Consider the following 17,147-nt stretch of genomic DNA (forward strand, 5'->3'; position numbering starts at 1 on the left):
GGCAGCGGGGCGGTGGTCGAGCGGCGGGGCGGCGGCGGGGCAGGGGCCGGCCGGGCGGGGGACCGACGGGGCAGCGGGGCGGCAGCCGGCCGCGCGGGGGACCGACGGGGCAGCGGGGCGGGAGACGGCGGGGCGGTGGACCAGCGGGCAGCGAGAGGACCCTCGCCCCCGGCGCGGTTTCCTGGCTGGAAGTCGCCGAGTCCTCGAGGTCGGGCGGGGCCTGGTGCACCTGTCCGGCAGCTGCGCGCCCAGGTGTGCGGTGGCGGTGCCGGGATGCGGGGCTGGAAGGCGCCAGTGCGAGGCGCTGTGAGAGCGCTGGTGAGCGCAGGTGCGCGGCAGGTGCGCGCGAAAGCCTGTCCTGCAGCCACGGAAATACAAATGCTGGGTCCAGCTCGGCTTTCGGGTTTTTCGTTTGAAAGACTTCCAGTCAAAGCCGGGAAGGGAGTAAAATCTCACTTTTTTTTTTTTTTAAAGATTTTATTTGTTTATTTGACAGAGAGGGAACACAAGCAGGGGGAATGGGAGAGGGAGAAGCAGGGAGCCCGATGCGGGGCTCGATCCCAGGACCCTGGGACCATGACCTGAGCCGAAGGCAGACGCTTAACGACTGAGCCACCCAGGCGCCCCTCACGTGTTTTTAGATACGAATATTCTGCCAACCAAAGTGGAGTATCTCCAAGGACATACTTTCTCTTACTCGATTTCCTTTCCAGTTAGAATCAAAGGGCGTTTGCGAGTAAAGGCCTGAAGACACACTTGCTGTATTTTATTTTCTCCTCGAATCTTGAGACGCCTGCTTTTATTTCAGAATATTTAGTATAACTTTAAAACAGTTTTAAATAGTTTTTTGTTTTTTGGTTTTTTTTTTAGGGGTATAATTTTTAGTTTTCCTGGGTTGTGATTTTAAAACTTAGGTAGGTGTAGGGCCGCGTTTTGGGTTTGTTCTTTTTTTTTTTTTTCTTTCAATAGTTAATAGTGTGGTAAAGAAGCAAAGTGATGACGGCTGAGGAGAAATAAGTCCTGTAACTATCCAAAGGATGCAGTGTGAAGGCAACTGAATTTTCGCCCGTATAAAAAGGATTAATTTTTAAGGCCTGAACTTTGTTGCAAATACTGTTTACTTCTAATTTTACAGAGCAGTACCATGAGAGAGAGAATTCAGTCTCAAATGATAGAGTAAATTTGGAAACAGGCTTCACTCCTGACTTTCCAGATAGGAAGTTTCTGTACTTAAATAGGACTGTGATTGGGGCACTTGGGTGGCTCAGTCATTAAGCTTCTGCCTGCGGCTCAGGTCATGATCCTGGAGTCCTGGGATCGAGCCCCCACGTAGGGCTCTCTGCTCAGCGGGAAGCCTGCTTCTCCCTCTCCCACTCCCCCTGCTTGTGTTCCGTCTCTTGCTGCCTCTCTGTCAAATAAATAAAATCTTAAAAAAAATTTTTTTAAATAAATAAATAGGACTGTGATTAATTAAGACAGATGTTTAGTACTGTGGAGCAGAGTGATTTATCAGATTGATGTGTTGGGAAAATCTGAGCAAGTAGTAATACGAGGATATGTTCTCAGTCCCTGCAGTTAAGTTTCTCTGGCTTTGAATGTTACCTTTTTTACTAATGTTTTCTGCTTTGGATAATGAGCCTTCCTAATCCTTAGGTACAGCTAGGGATAAAATTGTACAGAATAATTAAAAATAAAGTGATTACACTCATTCATATTTTTAAAAAATACTGATGGTTACCTAATGTTTGTAATAGTGTTATGTAATATGATAATAGGAATTATGTAATAATAGGAAAAATTTGTTCCTAACCAGGAAGAGAGCCTGGTTTTCTATTTCTTATTTCTATTACTATTTTTACTATTATTTTCTATTTCTTTTTCTTTTTTCCTCTAGTAGATAGGTTTCTGAGAGCCAGGCTTCTCCATTAAATACTTTGACATATGGCTTAACCTTTTTTCCTGAGATTAACTTCATGTGGCTTACTGTGCATATACTTTTTCCAGTGTTACTTTGAGTTAAGCTTTGACTCAATGAGGAAAAGAAGAGAATTGCAGTGTCCAGGAAGAGAGCTGCCTGCTAGGGTACCAGACAGAAGAACCACTCCTAACCAAGGGATCACAAGCAAGTCTAATCCCAATGGACCTCGGTTACTATGACATGGGTTTAATGATATTGCCCTGTCTGGTTGGGTTCTTGAGAACATTAAACTGGATGAGGGATGTGAAAATACTCAGAAACTCCAAATCACTGTTCAATTAATATTCTATTTTTTGTGTGTGAGCAGAAACACAGTATACTGTTACAGAAAAAGTTAAAATCTGAAGTGTGAGGCATAAAGTTCTGTGATTTCTGACCTGGAATTACTTCTGTGAACTGAGTAGGTGAGTAGGTGGAGGGAGCTGCCAGGCGTGTACTCCATACCATTCTTGGCGCAGTGGGGTTTCCTGCCGGCGCTGCCAGTGATGGAGGTTTGAGGCTGGTATCTGAACTCTTACCAGATCTTTATGTAAGCTTTTTCTCCTAGAAAGAGAAACTCTTCCTCCTAGAACTTAGCAGAGGAAAGTTTTCCCTCTGTGTTCTTCCAGGCTTCTTGCTCACAGCCCTGCTGTGCTTTTGTAAAGAAGAATGAAGCATAAAGAAGAAAACTTCATTGTGTCCCTCTTCCAGATCAGAAATGAGGTTCTTCTCACCTCCTCGAGAACTTGTTCTATCTACTTTGCACTCCCTACCATCTGAAGATCTGGATTTTTTTTACAGCCTACTGAAGGGATATAGAGATTTTTCTAAACTAAAGCTGTTCCAGAATTTTAAAAACTATTTTAATAACATAGTTGAGCGTTTCAGAAAAAATTTAAAATCATATCTCATACAGATATTTAAAGTTCTGTCAGTCACATTTTATGAGTAAGATTGAAATGTCTTTCTTACTGAAGTGGATTTCCAAGTGTATTTTTTCTTTTTAAGATTTTATTTATTTATTTATTTTAAAGATTTTATTTATTTATTTGCCAGAGAGGGAGAGTATAAGCAGGGGGAGTGGCAGAGGGAGAAGCAGGCTCCCTGCTAAGCAAGGATCCAAATGCGGGACTCGATCCCAGGACCCCAAGATCATGACCCGAGCCGAAGGCAGATGCCCAACCATCTGAGCCACCCAGGTGCCCCAAGATTTTATTTTTAAGTAATCTCTACACCCAACATGGGGCTCCAACTCATAATCCCGAGATCAAGAGTAGCGTGCTATATCGACTGAGACAGCCAGGCACCCCTCCGAGTGTATTTTGAAATGTTGATTTCAGCTGTAAAAGGCATTACCAGGACAACCAGGGACAATTAAATAAGGTCTTGCTATTAAATAATTACAATTTTTACTATAAGTGATTTACAGTATTATTAAACCCAAATGATGAGTTAGAACCCTAGCCCTGGTAATTTTTAGCTGTGTGGTCCTGGGCAATTACTTACCTTTTGTGCTTTGGTAGCGTTTAACAACATAGCGTAGTGCTTGACAAGAGTAGTATTCCATGTTTAGTTCCCTGGGTTCTGGTACCCTCTTTCTGGTGCCTTCCATCTCTCATGATTTCTTACCTTAATGAGGATCTTGCATCAAGAACTTCCTGGACCTCTGTCATTATTACTACTTTTTAAGTAATCTCCACTCCCAGTGTGGGACTTGCACTCGTGACCCTGAGATCAGGAGTCGTGTGCTCTACTGACTGAGCCAGCAGGCACCCCTATCTTTTTGTTTTTAATTCTTCATATACCTTCTTGATGGAGTAAAAAAAGATAGCTCTTTTTGCTTTTGCTGTTCTGTCCTCATTCCTTGTCCTTGCATTCCTTCCCTGTCCGGAATTTTGGTTAGGAAGAATAAATAAGATTGAACAAAGAAGTTGTGAGGTGTAGGACATACGCTTTAATGATTGAGTCAGTAGCAGTCTATGCAGATTTACTCTACAGATTTACCCCCCTTCCTGAGAGGTGAACGGATATGTGTATATGCATGTATGTATTTGGATATATACATGTAAAGGATGTTTTCTTAAGCAGAACCTAGGTCATGGAGTGTTTTTAAATTCGTTAGCCTGTTAGCACACTTACAAATCTGAAATTAATGGGGTGTTTGCCATGAATATTCTTTAGTTAATAAGGTATGCTATTCTAATTTTAACTCCTTGTTTTCTGGAAAGCTTTGAAGATTTCTTACTACCCAGGTGAGAAGTTCCAGTAGAACAACAGGGACCCCTTCCCAAATGATAGACTAGCAGAGCTGGAACAGACCTTAGGTGTCTGATAGTCCAACACCTCACTTGCCACACGAGAAATTGATATTTAGACCAAACTTGAGACCCTCTGGACACCCAAGTTTGTGGAGCCACAGCGGGAATGTCGGGTTAGGATTTAGAGGAAGATAGTAATGCACAAAAATGGTTCAAAAAGAAGTAGGGTTGGGGCGCCTGGGTGGCTCAGTCAGTTAAGCGTCCAACTCTTGATTTCGGCTCAGGTCGTGATCTCAGAGTCCTGAGATCGAGTCCTGTGTCAGGCTCTGTGCTCAACGCAGAGTCTGCTTGTCCCTCTCCCTCTGCTCCCCACCCCCCCCCCCGCTCGTTCTTTCTCTCTCTCATAAATAAATTGAATCTTTAAAAAAGAAAAGAAGTAAGGTGTGAGGTACTTTGTGCCTCTCCTCTCTGCCACGCTGCTTCTGGTACCCTGCCCCTGGTTTTCCTTCCCTGCCATATAACTGACCTTCAGACATCTCATGAAGCAGATAGTGTTGAAGCAGAACTGGCCACAAGAGAGCCTTGTTGTCTGTACAGTCCAGTTTCCAGAGGTCTTTTCTGTTCAGTTAGTTTGGACCAGCAAATGGTCCAGTGGAACATCACCCATTCTAGTTGTGAAAACTTCCTCATTTTAACTTGAATTAGAAAATCTGGTAAAACTTGGTGACAATAAATAAGACATAGGTGAGCATTTTCAGGCTGCAGGAGAACTGCAGCTTAGAGCATCTCAGACTCTGACCCCACTTTACTGTAAGCAGTGGCTTAAAGAGACCGTATGAGGCTGTCACTTGGACCCCTTAGTACTATCTAAGCAAGTGACCAGTTACGTGGACTAACAGTGCTTTCAGAGAAAGCTAACAGGTACTGTCTGCAGTGTTCAGGAGACATTATGAAAATAAAAATGAGCTTAGAGGAAATCTCAAACCTACCAATCACTTCCAGATTAAAGAGAAAAACAAGATAAGGTTTTTGGTGTTTTGTTTTGTTTTGTTTTTAAAAAACACATGGTGGTTGTCCTTCATCACCTCCACCATCATCCTCAGCCGGGAAGGTTGAGTTTCCCCCTGAGAGTTCAAGTTTGTAAGTGAACACAAGAAGAAAGACCCTTATACTTTTTTTTTTTTTTTAACTTCATGGAAATAAAGGCAGCATACCAAATAAAGAGAAAAATCAAGGGTTTTTTTTTTTGAAGATTTATTTATTTGAGAGCATGCGTGCACACTGGTGAAGGGGTTGGGGGTGTGGGATGAGGGAGAGAATCTCAAGCGGACTCTGCACTGAGCGTGTAGCCCGTCTCGGGGCTCCATCTCATGGCCCCGAGATCATGACCTGAGCCAAAATCAAGAATGGGACACTTAACTGACTGAGCCACCCAGGTGCCCCAAAACCAGGGGTATTTTTTTTTACAGTTTTACATTACTCTCCCCAAATTGAAGTTTGTGTGTTGCTTATAAATTTATCATTCTTTGGAACAGATATTCATACACGCTAAGAAGCTTTTCTTTTTTTCATTAGCATGGCTCTGCAAAAATACGCATTCCAGATTTTCTGACTTAGTTGATTCATGTTTTGGACAACTGACATAGAATTAAGAGATTTGAGTTGTGGATTTTTGTATTTACCAGTGTTGTGTAGAATTATTTTATTCTCTGATTGTTTTACAGTCATTAAATCATGAAGTAATCAACATTAACGTTCTTTTTGAATTTTTATTCAGCTTATTTAAACTCTTAACAAAACAGCTCACCCATTTCTCACATCCCCCACCCCCTGCCTCTGGCAACCACCAATCTGTTCTCTGTATCTATTGAGCTTATTTTTTTTGGTTTTGTTTTTAAGATTACACATATAAGAGAGATCACACAGTATTTGTCTTTCTCTGACTTATTTCAGTTAGTGTAATGCCCTTGAGGTCCATCCACTTTGTAGCAAATGGTAAAATTTATTTGTTATGGTTGAGTAATATTCCATTGTATATGTACTACAGTTTCTTTGTCCATCCGTCCATCAGGGGACACTTAGGTTGTTTTCATATCTTGGCTCTTGTAAATAATGCCTCAGTGAACATCGGGGTATACATGGCTTTTCAAATTAGTGTTTTTGTTTTCTTCAGATACCCAGAAGTGGAATTGCTGGGTCATATTTAATTCAGTTTTAATTTTTTGAGGGACCTCCATACTGTGTTCCACGGTGGCCACACCAGTTACATTCCCACCAACAGTGCACAGCCAGTTTACATTCCCCACATCTTTGCCAACACTTACTTTTAATATTTTTGATAGTAGTCATTGTAACAGGTGTGCAGTGATACCTCGTGGCTTTGATTTGCGTTTTCCTGATGATTAGTGAATGTGGAGTATCTATTCATGTACCTGTTGGCCATCTGTATGTCTTTTTTGGAAAAAAGTCTATTCAGATCTTCTGCCCATTTTTTAATCATGCTGGGTTTTTTTTGCTATTGAGTTGTATGAGTTACTGTTTTGAATATTAGTCCTTTATCAGTTATATGATTTGCAAGTATTTTCTTCCATTCAATATGTTGCCTTTTCATTTTACTGATGGTTTCTTTTACTGTGCAGAAGCTTTTTAGTTTGATGGAGTCCCACTTACTTATTTTTGCTTTTGCTGTCAGATTCAGAAAGTCATTGCCAAGACCACTGTCAAGGAGCTTACCGCCTAGTTTTCTTCTAGGAGTTTTATGGTTTCAAGTCTTTAATCCATTTTTGTGTCTAGTATAAGGTAATGGTCCAGTTTCCCTCTTTTGCATGTGGCTGTCCAATTTTCCCAACACCATTTATCGAAGAGACTGTCTTTTCCCCATTGTATGTTCTTGGCTCCTTTGTCATAAATATATTGACCAAATATGTGTGGGTTTATTTCTGGGCTCTATTCTGTTCTATTGATCTGTGTTTTTATGCCAATACTATACTGTTTTAATTACTACATCTTTGTAATATAGTTTGAAATCAGCGAACCTGATGCCTCCAGCTTTGTTCTTCCTTTTCAAGATTGCTTTGCCTATTCAAGGTCTTTTATGATTCCATGCAAATTTTAGGATTGTTCTATTTCTGTGGAAAATGCTATTGGAATTTTGATAGGGATTTCATTGAATCTGTATATTGCTTTGGGTAGTATGAACATTTTAACAGTATTAATTCTTCCCAACCCTGAGCATGGAATAGCTTTGTGTTTGTGTCTTTAGTTTCTTTCACTACTATCTATAGTTTTCAACATACAGGTCTTTCACCTCCTTGATTAAATTTATTACTAGGTGTTTTATTCTTTTTGATGCAGTTGTAAATGGGATTATTTTCTTAATTTCTTTCTGATAGTTTATTATTAGTGTAAAGAAACAACAGATTTCTGTATACCGATTTTATGATCTGCAGCTTTACTGAATTTGTTTAACATTTTTTGGTGGAGTCTTCAGGGTTCTCTCTATTTTATCTCATGTCAACTGCAAATACTAACAGTTTTTTTTCCCTAAGATCTTTTTTTTGTTTTGTTTTTAAGATTTATTTATTTGAGAAAGAGCACATGAGCAGAGTGAGGGCAGAGGGAGAGGGAGAGAGAGAGACAGTCTCAAGCAGAGTCCCTGCTGAGTGTGGAGCCCTTCTCGGAGTTAAGTCACACGACCCTGAGATCATGACCTGAGCCGAAATCAAGAGTCACTTGACGGACTGTGCACCCAGGTGCTCCTTAAAGATTTTATTTTTAAGTAATGTCTACATCCAACATGGGGCTAGAGCTCACAACCTCGAGATCAAAAGTCATGTGCTCTACCAACTGAGCCAGCCAGGGGCCCCACAAACAGTAACAGTTTTACTTTTTTTCTTTCCAATTTCAATGCCCTTTCTTTTTCTTCCCTAATTGCTCTGGCTAGGACATCCAATACTATGTTGAATAAAAGTGGCAAGAGTAGACATCCTTGTTCCCAATCTTAGAGGAAAAGCTTTTAGCTTTTCACCATTGAGTGTGACATTAGCTGTGTGCTTGTTTTATGTGGTCTTTATTATGTTCAGTTACTTTTTATCAATACAGTCTCTGTTTCTCCTTTGTTGAGAGTTACCATAAATGGGTGTTCAGTTTTGTCAATTTTTTTTTCTGCATCTATTGAGATGGCTCATATTTTTTGTATCCTTCATTTTGTTAATGTGATACAGTGCAGTATATGGCACATTGATTTGTGGATGTTGAACCATCCTTGACTCCCCAGAACAAATCTCACTCGATCATAGTGTATGGTCCTTTTAATGTATTGTTGAGCTCAGTTTGCTAATATTTTATCGAGGATTTTTGCATCTATGTTTATCAAGGATATTGGCCTGTAATTTTCCTTTTTATATGGCATCCTTGTTTAGTTTTGGTATCAGGGCAATGCTGGCCTTGTAAAATGTTTTTTTATGAGTTCTCCAGTGAAGCTCTGTGGTCCTGGACTTCTGTTTGTTAGGAGGTTTTTGATTACTGATTCAATTTCTTCACTAGTAATCAGTCTGTTCAGATTTTCTATTTTATCTTGATTCAGTCTTGGTAGGTTGTATGTTTCTAGGAATTTATCCATTTCTTCTAGGTTGTCCAGTTGTTGGTGTACAATTATTCATAGTAGTCTCCTACAGTCCTTTGTATTTCTGTGGCATCACTTTTAATATCTCTTACATTTCTGGTTTTATTTGAGTTCTCTCTTTTTTTCTTGGTGAGTCTAGCTAAGGTATTGTTTATCTTTTCAAAGACCCAGCTCTTAGTTGTATTGATCTTTTATCTTTTTTGGTTCCAATTTCATTTATTTCTGCTCTAATCTTTGTTATTTTCTTCCTTCTAATAACTTTGGGCTTCTTTTGTTTTTCTTTTTATAGTTCTTCAAAGTATGTTAGATTGAGACTTTTCTTGAGACTTTTCTTGTTTCTTGAGGTAGGCATTTATTGCTTTGAACTTCTTTCTTAGAACTGCTTTTGCTGCATCCCATAAATTTTGGTATGATACATTTCCATGTTCGTTTGTCTCAAGGCATTTTTTTATTTCTTCTTTGACCTATCAGTTATTCAGTAGCATGATCTATCTTGGAAAATGTTCGTGTGCACTTAAGAATATGTATTCTGTTGCTTTTGGATGAAATGTTCTTTTCTGGTCTGTTAACTTCATCTGGTCTAACTTGCTAGTTAAGGCTAATGTTGCCTTACCAATTTTATCTGGATGATTTATCCATTGATGTAAGCAAGGTATTAAAGTCCTTCTATTATTAAATTGATGTCTGTTTCACCCTTTAGGTATGTTAATAGTAGCTTTATATATTTGGATGCTCCTAAGTTGCAACTGTTATGTCCCCTTGTTGGATTAACCCTTTTACCATTATGTAACACCCTTTTTTGTCTCTTATTACCCTCTTTGTTTTAAAGTCTATTTTGTCTGATATCAGTATAGATAACTACATTCTTTTGTTTCCATTTGCATGGAATCTTTTTCTATCCTTTTAGTTTGTGTGTTGTAGACAGTATATAGATGAATCTTGTGTTTTTTTTGTTTTTTTTTTTTAAACCAACTCAGCTATGAAGAATTTAGTCTATTTACATTTAAAGGAATTGTTGGTGGGTATATGCTTATTGCCATTTTGCTTATTTTCTGGATATTTTTGTAGTTCTCTGTTAACATTGTTCTCTCTCTTTCTTTGTGGTTTGATGACCTTTATTTTTTGTCATTTACTCTAGGTTTTGCTCTGTGGTTACCATGAGGCTAATATATAACAACTCATATCTGTAACAGTCAGTTTTCAGTTGATAACAACTGTAAGTTTGATCTCATTCTAAAGCTCAACATACCCCCCTTATTTTATGTTTTTGCAATATTTTACATATTTTTTCTTGTCTGTCCCTTAACTAATTATTGTAATCATTGTTATTTTTACTACTTTTGTCTTTTAACCTTCATACTAGCTTTATAAGTAATTAATCCACTTACCTTTGCTATATATTTATTTTTCCAGTGAGATTTATTCTTTCATATGTGTTCTTGTTGCTAATTAACCCCATTTCTTTTAAGGCTAATTTAATGGTGATGAACTTCTTTAGGTTTTGCTTGTCTGGAAAATTCTTTCTCCTTCAATTGTGAATGATAACTTTGCTGGGTAGGGTGCAGTTCAGGAAGAGTTCTGAATTGAAAACTAAATTATCTCCAAGTTGACATTTTAGATTTTAAAAACTACATCTTTTAAAATATTTTTGTGGGAAAAAATGTGCCACTGGTAATTTATGGCTAATTAAATATGGTTCTTTGTTCAGATCCTGAACAAAGATGCTTTAAGAATAATGACACTGCAAAAACCAAAATATCCAGTCAAGAAATGGGCAGAAGACATGAACAGACATTTCTCCAAAGAAGACATACAAATAGCCAATAGACATATGAAAAAGTGCTCAACATCAGTATCAGGAAAATATAAATCAAAACCACAATGAGATACCACCTCACACCAGTCAGAATGGCTAAAATGGACAAGTCAGGAAACAACAGATGTTGGCAAGGATGCAGAAGAAGGGGAGCCCTCCTACACTGTTGGTGGGAATGCAAGCTGGTGCAGCCACTCTGGAAAACAGTATGGAAGTTCCTCAAAAAGTTGAAAGTAGAGCTACCATACGATCCAGCAATTGTACTACTGGGTATTTACCCCAATGATACAAACATAGTGATCTGAAGGGGCACCTGCACCCCAGTGTTTATAGCAGCAATGTCCACAATAGCCAAAATACAGGAAGAGCCCAGATGATGTCCATCGACAGATGAATGGGTAAAGAAGAGGTGGTGTGTGTATGTGTGTGTGTGTGTATATATATACACACACACACACACATACACACACAATGGAATATTACTCAGCCATCAAAAAGAATGAAATCTTGCCATTTGCAACACTGGATGGAACTAGAGGGTATTGTGCTAAGTGAAGTAAGTCAGAGAAAGACAAACACCATATGATTTCACTCATGTGGAATTTAAGAAACAAAACAGATGAACACAGGGAAAGGGAGGGAAAAATAATAAAAGATGAAAATAGAGAGGGAGACAAACCATAAGAGACTCATAACTCTAGGGAACAAACTGAGGGTTGCCGGAGGGGAGGTGGTAGGGGGATGGGATAACTGGGTGATGGACATGAAGGAGGGCACGAGATGTGATGAGCACTGGGTGTTTTATGCAACTGATGAATCACTAAATCCTACCTCTGAAACTAGCAACAACAAAGAGTGGTGACACTGCAGCTGAGTGTAGCCCACAGTCTGCTAGGTTACACTGATCCAGTAAGGCGGCCCACCCCTCCTGCCACAAAGCACCCTGCCCAGTTTGGACTTCCTGTGACGTAGTCTTGGGTAACACAATCTGTTACCACAGTTGAAACATAATTTGTTCTAACAATTGACTTAACTTTGAAAGGCTCTTTCTAGGCTTCTTGTATTTCATAATAGAACCTATTTGAAGAATATTATTAGCACTGTCAACAAATATTTTCATGCTGGAAATTAGAACCTTCTCAACCTCCAAGTCAAAATGGTGAGAAGAGCCGTTTGGATGTGTGTTTATAAGGGATTTTATCATTTTACTTCATTAACTCTTTCAGTATATAAACTTTTAAGATTTTGCTGTACAGAACAATTAAGCTATATCCTGCAAAAAGAATTCCCATTTCAGAAATAGAAGTAATTCATTATAAAACTTTTGGTGTGTTTTTAAATGGTACCAAGTTTAACATTCAGAAAAACACAGTGTTGAAAGTTTTTGCTACTCATTCATTCAACAAAGACTTTCTGAATGCTTGTAAATGCCAGGCATTGTTTGAGGTTCCAGAGTTTTGAAGCGAACGAAATGTATAATTACATGACTATTTTTAGGGGCTTTCGTTCTGGTGATAACCTGTTAGTAAAAATGGCCAGCTCACTGTTGCTAGAGTTCTGTAGCACTCCGTTCTCTTCTCGTCATTTCCAGAGAAATGCCGTGTGCAAGCCTGGGCCGCAGAAGGCAGCAGAGCATCGTCCCCGTGGCCTGTCCAAGTGACACACCATGAATGTCAACACACACCAGATCTCAGACACTTAGTACAATGAAAGAATGTAAAATATCTCATTGCTAAGTTTTGGTTGAGTACATATTCATTAAAATATTTTTGATATGTTAGAATAAACTTAATAAAATTCTGTAGTTTCTTTTTACGTCTAATGTGGCTTCTAGAAATTTTTAAATTACATATCTGGCTCCTAGTGGTGACCTGCATTATATTTCTATTGGACAGCTTCACTCTAAGGCTTATGTTTATTTTCATAAAATTGAGGTTTAATTTCGCTGGGTCAAAGTTGTTGGGAATGCGTCCCGCTCAGCTGGTCGTTCTGCTGCTGAAACTTGAACACACGTGTGAGGTTGAAGTAACCTAAGAACCGAAATCTTCCAAAGCATCTGATCTTTTTTTTTTTTTTCCCCCTCCCACATCTCTCCTGTCTGAACCTTGGGGACTCTTCACAAAATAGTACGGTAAGAACACTGTTCTACTTTATTTCAGGCTCTTGCAGGCTTTGTGCATTGCCAGACTTATGGACAGCAGACCTGGCTTCCTTTGCTTGAGCTAGCAGATGCAGGTGCAGATGCAGCCGCCATGCCTGGTGGCTCTCCCAGTGGCCCCTTGGTGGTCCTCATCCACTCGGGGCGCTCACTCCTGGCAGGACCAGTGCATCGACTGCTGAGCTGGACCAAACACGTATTTCCAAACAGGGAAGTGGGAACTAGAAGCTTGCACTAGATAGAAAGGATGCATTCTTAACTTTCTAAGGTTGGATCTTGTAGTAAACTAGTGTTGAGATCATTTTTACCTTTCATGTTCTTTTTAAGAAACCTGTCTGAAGTGTAGCTCAATGTTCATCATCACAAGTGTGTATACCGCCCCTAACTTGCAGAACTGTTCATGTGTAACAGTCCTCACACTAGAACCTGTGACGCCACCCTTTGAGCGCAAGCCCCCCAGGGCTACTTGAGGTGTCAGATCTACGCCATGGTCCTGCTCCTTGGCCCTGGCTGTGGGTGGAGACGCCTTTGTGCCTGGTGGTGGAGAACTCTCCAGGCTCTGTTCCAGCCCCAGCTCTATGCATGAGAAGGTAGACATTGGACCAACGCACAGAGCAGAGCTATCTATGGAAAGAGATGAACTAGAAAAAGTTGAAACGAGACCAAAGTGGAGAAAGGTCAGGTCAGTAGGGGAGGAAAGGGAGACACTGGCATGACAGGGAGCGGAGAAAGCAAGGGCCTCCCAGGAAAAGGACAGGTGGGGACAGAAGGCAGCTGGTAAGGGAAGGCGAGGCACCCTCCCTCTCCAGACCTCTCCAGAGCTCCGGTGGGGAGAGGGAGGGGAAATGGCCACCCCACGTCCAGGTATAAGAAATAACAGTTCCAAAAGTGTGGGTCTTCCTCCGACAATATCCAGTCCGAAGACAAGAGGACTCATTAGCCACCCCAGAACCTCCGAGATCCTTTATACCAGCTGTGTCTGATTTTCGGGGTCGTAACTCTGCTGTAGACGCTTCCATGCTTAGCTTGCTGGCCCTGTGGGGGCTCTGGCGCTTTACAGCTCCTGGTGGCCTGGGCCTCCTGCTTACATTGAAGCGCGTTATGTAAGCGTTTCGAAATATTCTCCTATCATGCCAGACATAATTCTCATTTACTTTTCTTGTATTTCCCTGGTTTCCTACTTCTTACGGAATTCCGGATTTTAATGGCTCCTGGTCAGTGTTAGAAATGCATTCAGCAGTCTGAGTTTATCTTACATGCTCTGAGGGCAGAAGTGGATCACTGATAATGGTCTGATACCTGCAAAGGGTGTTTAGCCAACAATGTGTGGTTTCTCTCATACTTTAAAGCATTGCAAAGTGTACATTAATAAAAGAATTTTCAATTTAATGGGAGAAGCCACTGAACTTAGTTCAGCCTCAGAACTTCAGTCGATTGGATGTTGTTGCCGTTAAACATGGACGTCGTTTTGCTGTCCTGGGACGGCTGCCGTCACAGCCTGAAGAGCTGTTGAGCCCTTTCCAGGCGTAGGTTGCTGCTAGGACTTTGAAAGTATCTTCCAGTCTTAATTTCTTAGTTATCTCTGGGGTTCTGAGTGATTTCCAGGCTCTCTGATCCAAATACAGCTCATAGGAGCTGAAAAGCCAGTTCTCCCTTTTTAAGTTGCCTTCCTCAGAAACAATCTCCAATCTGGGATCGGCATTGTAAGAGAGATTGACAAATACCTTAATGAAAATTTGAAAAAGAGATTTTGATAGTTTAAACATTACATTATCGAGAACAGTTGTAAGGAGGTTTAAGTTGCGGCCGGCGGGAATTGGGTAAGAAGTTAATCTGATTTAAAGTTCTCTCAGTGGGACGGAGATTACCTACCGGTAAGCTGGAAGTTGATGCGGACCTTGGTGAAGGGCCAGGTCCTTTCTGACTCGGGGCTCACCCTGGAAGAGCCTCCAATGTCCAGGCAAACCCTTGAATAGTCCGTGCCCAGATGTTAAGCGGCCATCCGTTAACCAGTAAACCCGCACGATGTAAACGTGAAGAATCATTTCGAACATTCCCATTATAGTTTAAAGGAAGAAATTGCAGTGTTCACACCCCGCCTTACCCTTCTCCTCTCCTCTCCCCTCCTCTCATTTTGTAGCATTTCTGGGGCCCTGTAGCCAACTGGGGTCTTCCCATTGCTGCCATCAATGACATGAAAAAGTCTCCAGAGATTATCAGTGGGCGGATGACATTTGGTAAGGACACAGATTTGAATAATTGGGAGGACTTTAGGCTCCTGTTTACATTTCAGGTTTGTAGCTCCAGATACTACAGTCACTGTTGGAAAACAACATACAGATATATGATGGCACGGAAGGGTGTTGCTTGTGCATGCAGAGGAAGAAAACGGTGTTGCTTTGAAATATTCATCCAGGAAGTGTTAAGGTCCTGTGTGCCTTTAGATCTAGTACACACAACTGAAGAATGTGTCCTCTTGCACTTTGTTTGGAAGAAGTGCCTTTAAATTTATTTGGAATCCTGATATTTGACCATAAAAGTCTCATGGGGATTAAGTGGCCATTCTTTGAGACAGTGGGTTGCAAACAATTCTAAGGGGACAGAAAAAGCAGCTAGAGCAAACAGCCCACTCTAGCAAAACGTGTGCCTGAAACGTTTACTAAGTAAAATACCTCACAGTAGAGAAAATACAGGATGAGCTTCCCATTCTTGGGAGCGTTTAAGCAACAACTTTTATCCTGTGGAAAGTTTTAGCAGAAGAGCTCTTTTTCTGATGAAGGTGATTGAGCCACTGATGTGTGATCACACCGGCTCCAAATCTGCTGGATTGTGAATCTTTGCTTTGCTGTTTGTGGCAGCTCTCTGTTGTTACTCCTTGACGTTCATGAGATTTGCCTACAAGGTTCAGCCTCGAAACTGGCTTCTGTTTGCTTGCCACGCCACGAACGAAGTAGCCCAGCTCATCCAGGGAGGACGCCTTCTCAAGCACGAGTAAGCAGATCCGATTTAATCGCTTCTGTCTTGCGAACTGGGGAGAGAGAAACTCAAATCTCGAGGCCTTGGGGGGCTGGGTGTGAATGTGTGTATGGAGACAGGTGTTACCGGTTGGGGAAGCCGGATTCGGAGCAAAAATATGCCATTGGGAAAGAAGAAATATGCTGCTGAATTTAAAACCCTGATTGGCCAGTGAATGCAATGCAAATTAACATTTTTATAAAATGATAAGCTGAAATAAATGTAAAGGTGTTTCTGAACGCCACCCAAGGCCTTTGGGGTGGGCAGTGAAATTTGTTTCTCATTGAATTTTTTTGTGTGTTTGTCTCCAGGATGAGTAAAAAGGCATCAGTGTAACAGTGGAACTCGAGAAAGCAGGTCTGCGGAGGGACAGTGTTGCCCAGCGCTGCTCAGAATAGTCTTGCTAAGGAAAATCAGCTGAATGCTATTTTTACTAACCAATTTTTCTAGAAATAGCGGAGAGTCCCTAAACCAACTCTCTGCTGCCTTACACATACCGGATGTTTTACTTCTTTTCATAAAGAGTAGCTCAAAATATGCAATCAATTTAATAACTCCCAATGATGGTTTTATCTGCAGTAATATGTATATTACTTGGTAGAATTTACTTAATGAAAAACCGAACAGAGAAAATTTGTACTTCTTAGCACTAAAGTACTCAGAGTCCTTAACTCTTCACTGACCACGAGCCCACCGCGGGCTGGCCCCACGCGCTGTCCTCGCCAGCCGTTGAGAACGGGTCTGTGCTTCCACGCGGCGTGTATATTCAAGTGCTGTAACTTAATGGCAATAAATGACTTAAATATTTGTCAAACGAGTATGATTAAGCATCTTGCTGTGCTAGAATATCCCCGAAAAGACCGTTGTGGGTAAGAGTGGAGCTCCTGGGAAGGCGTCCCCGCGGCTGGAGGGTGGCGGGCTGGCGCTGGGTCCGCGGGCGCCCGGCGGGAGGGGGCCCACGGCGACCACAGCCCTCGCCTGTCCGCTCCGGTCGTGCGGTGAAGGCAGGGCTGTAAACGCTTCGCCGGGGACGCTCGGCCGGCCTTCTGTCCCCGTGGCAGCGGCGGGCGCGGGCGGCCTGGGCGCCCTCTGCGTCGGTTCTCTGCTGCCGCTTTCTCTTTGCGGGTGGAGGCCGTTCACGAAGCGTCTCCTCTGTGCTCTGGCGCGCGAGCTGCCCTCGGGCCGGGGCGCAGGCGGGACTGGCGCTGCTGCTCGTTTGCGCGGGAGGGGGCGCCACACGCGCCGCCGGCCGCGCCGGGACCCCGCCTGCTCGGGGCCCCGCAGTTGACCCCGCGTGGGGTGGCTGAGAGGCTGGACCG

At 41.7% G+C, this 17,147-nt stretch overlaps 1 protein-coding gene across 2 annotated transcripts in view; it reads left to right on the top strand.

Annotated features, from left to right (window-relative positions):
- The window catches only part of MPC1 (mitochondrial pyruvate carrier 1), a 17,327-nt gene extending 691 nt beyond the window's left edge, over positions 1 to 16,636 (top strand). Inside the window, exons 2-5 of one of the 2 annotated variants that reach the window (XM_044917698.1) lie at positions 1,488 to 1,491; positions 14,954 to 15,050; positions 15,672 to 15,804; positions 16,140 to 16,636. In XM_044917698.1, coding sequence (XP_044773633.1) covers positions 1,488 to 1,491; positions 14,954 to 15,050; positions 15,672 to 15,804; positions 16,140 to 16,164 — 259 coding nt within the window. In that variant the 3' untranslated portion in view covers positions 16,165 to 16,636. Of the gene's footprint in view, positions 1 to 1,487; positions 1,492 to 12,782; positions 12,787 to 14,953; positions 15,051 to 15,671; positions 15,805 to 16,139 lie in introns of both variants that reach the window. The other variant, XM_044917697.1, reaches the window with a different exon arrangement.
- Positions 16,637 to 17,147: the final 511 nt, after the last annotated feature.

The sequence above is a fragment of the Neomonachus schauinslandi genome, chromosome 8 (assembly GCF_002201575.2).
Source record: "Neomonachus schauinslandi chromosome 8, ASM220157v2, whole genome shotgun sequence".
Lineage (NCBI taxonomy): Eukaryota > Metazoa > Chordata > Mammalia > Carnivora > Phocidae > Neomonachus > Neomonachus schauinslandi.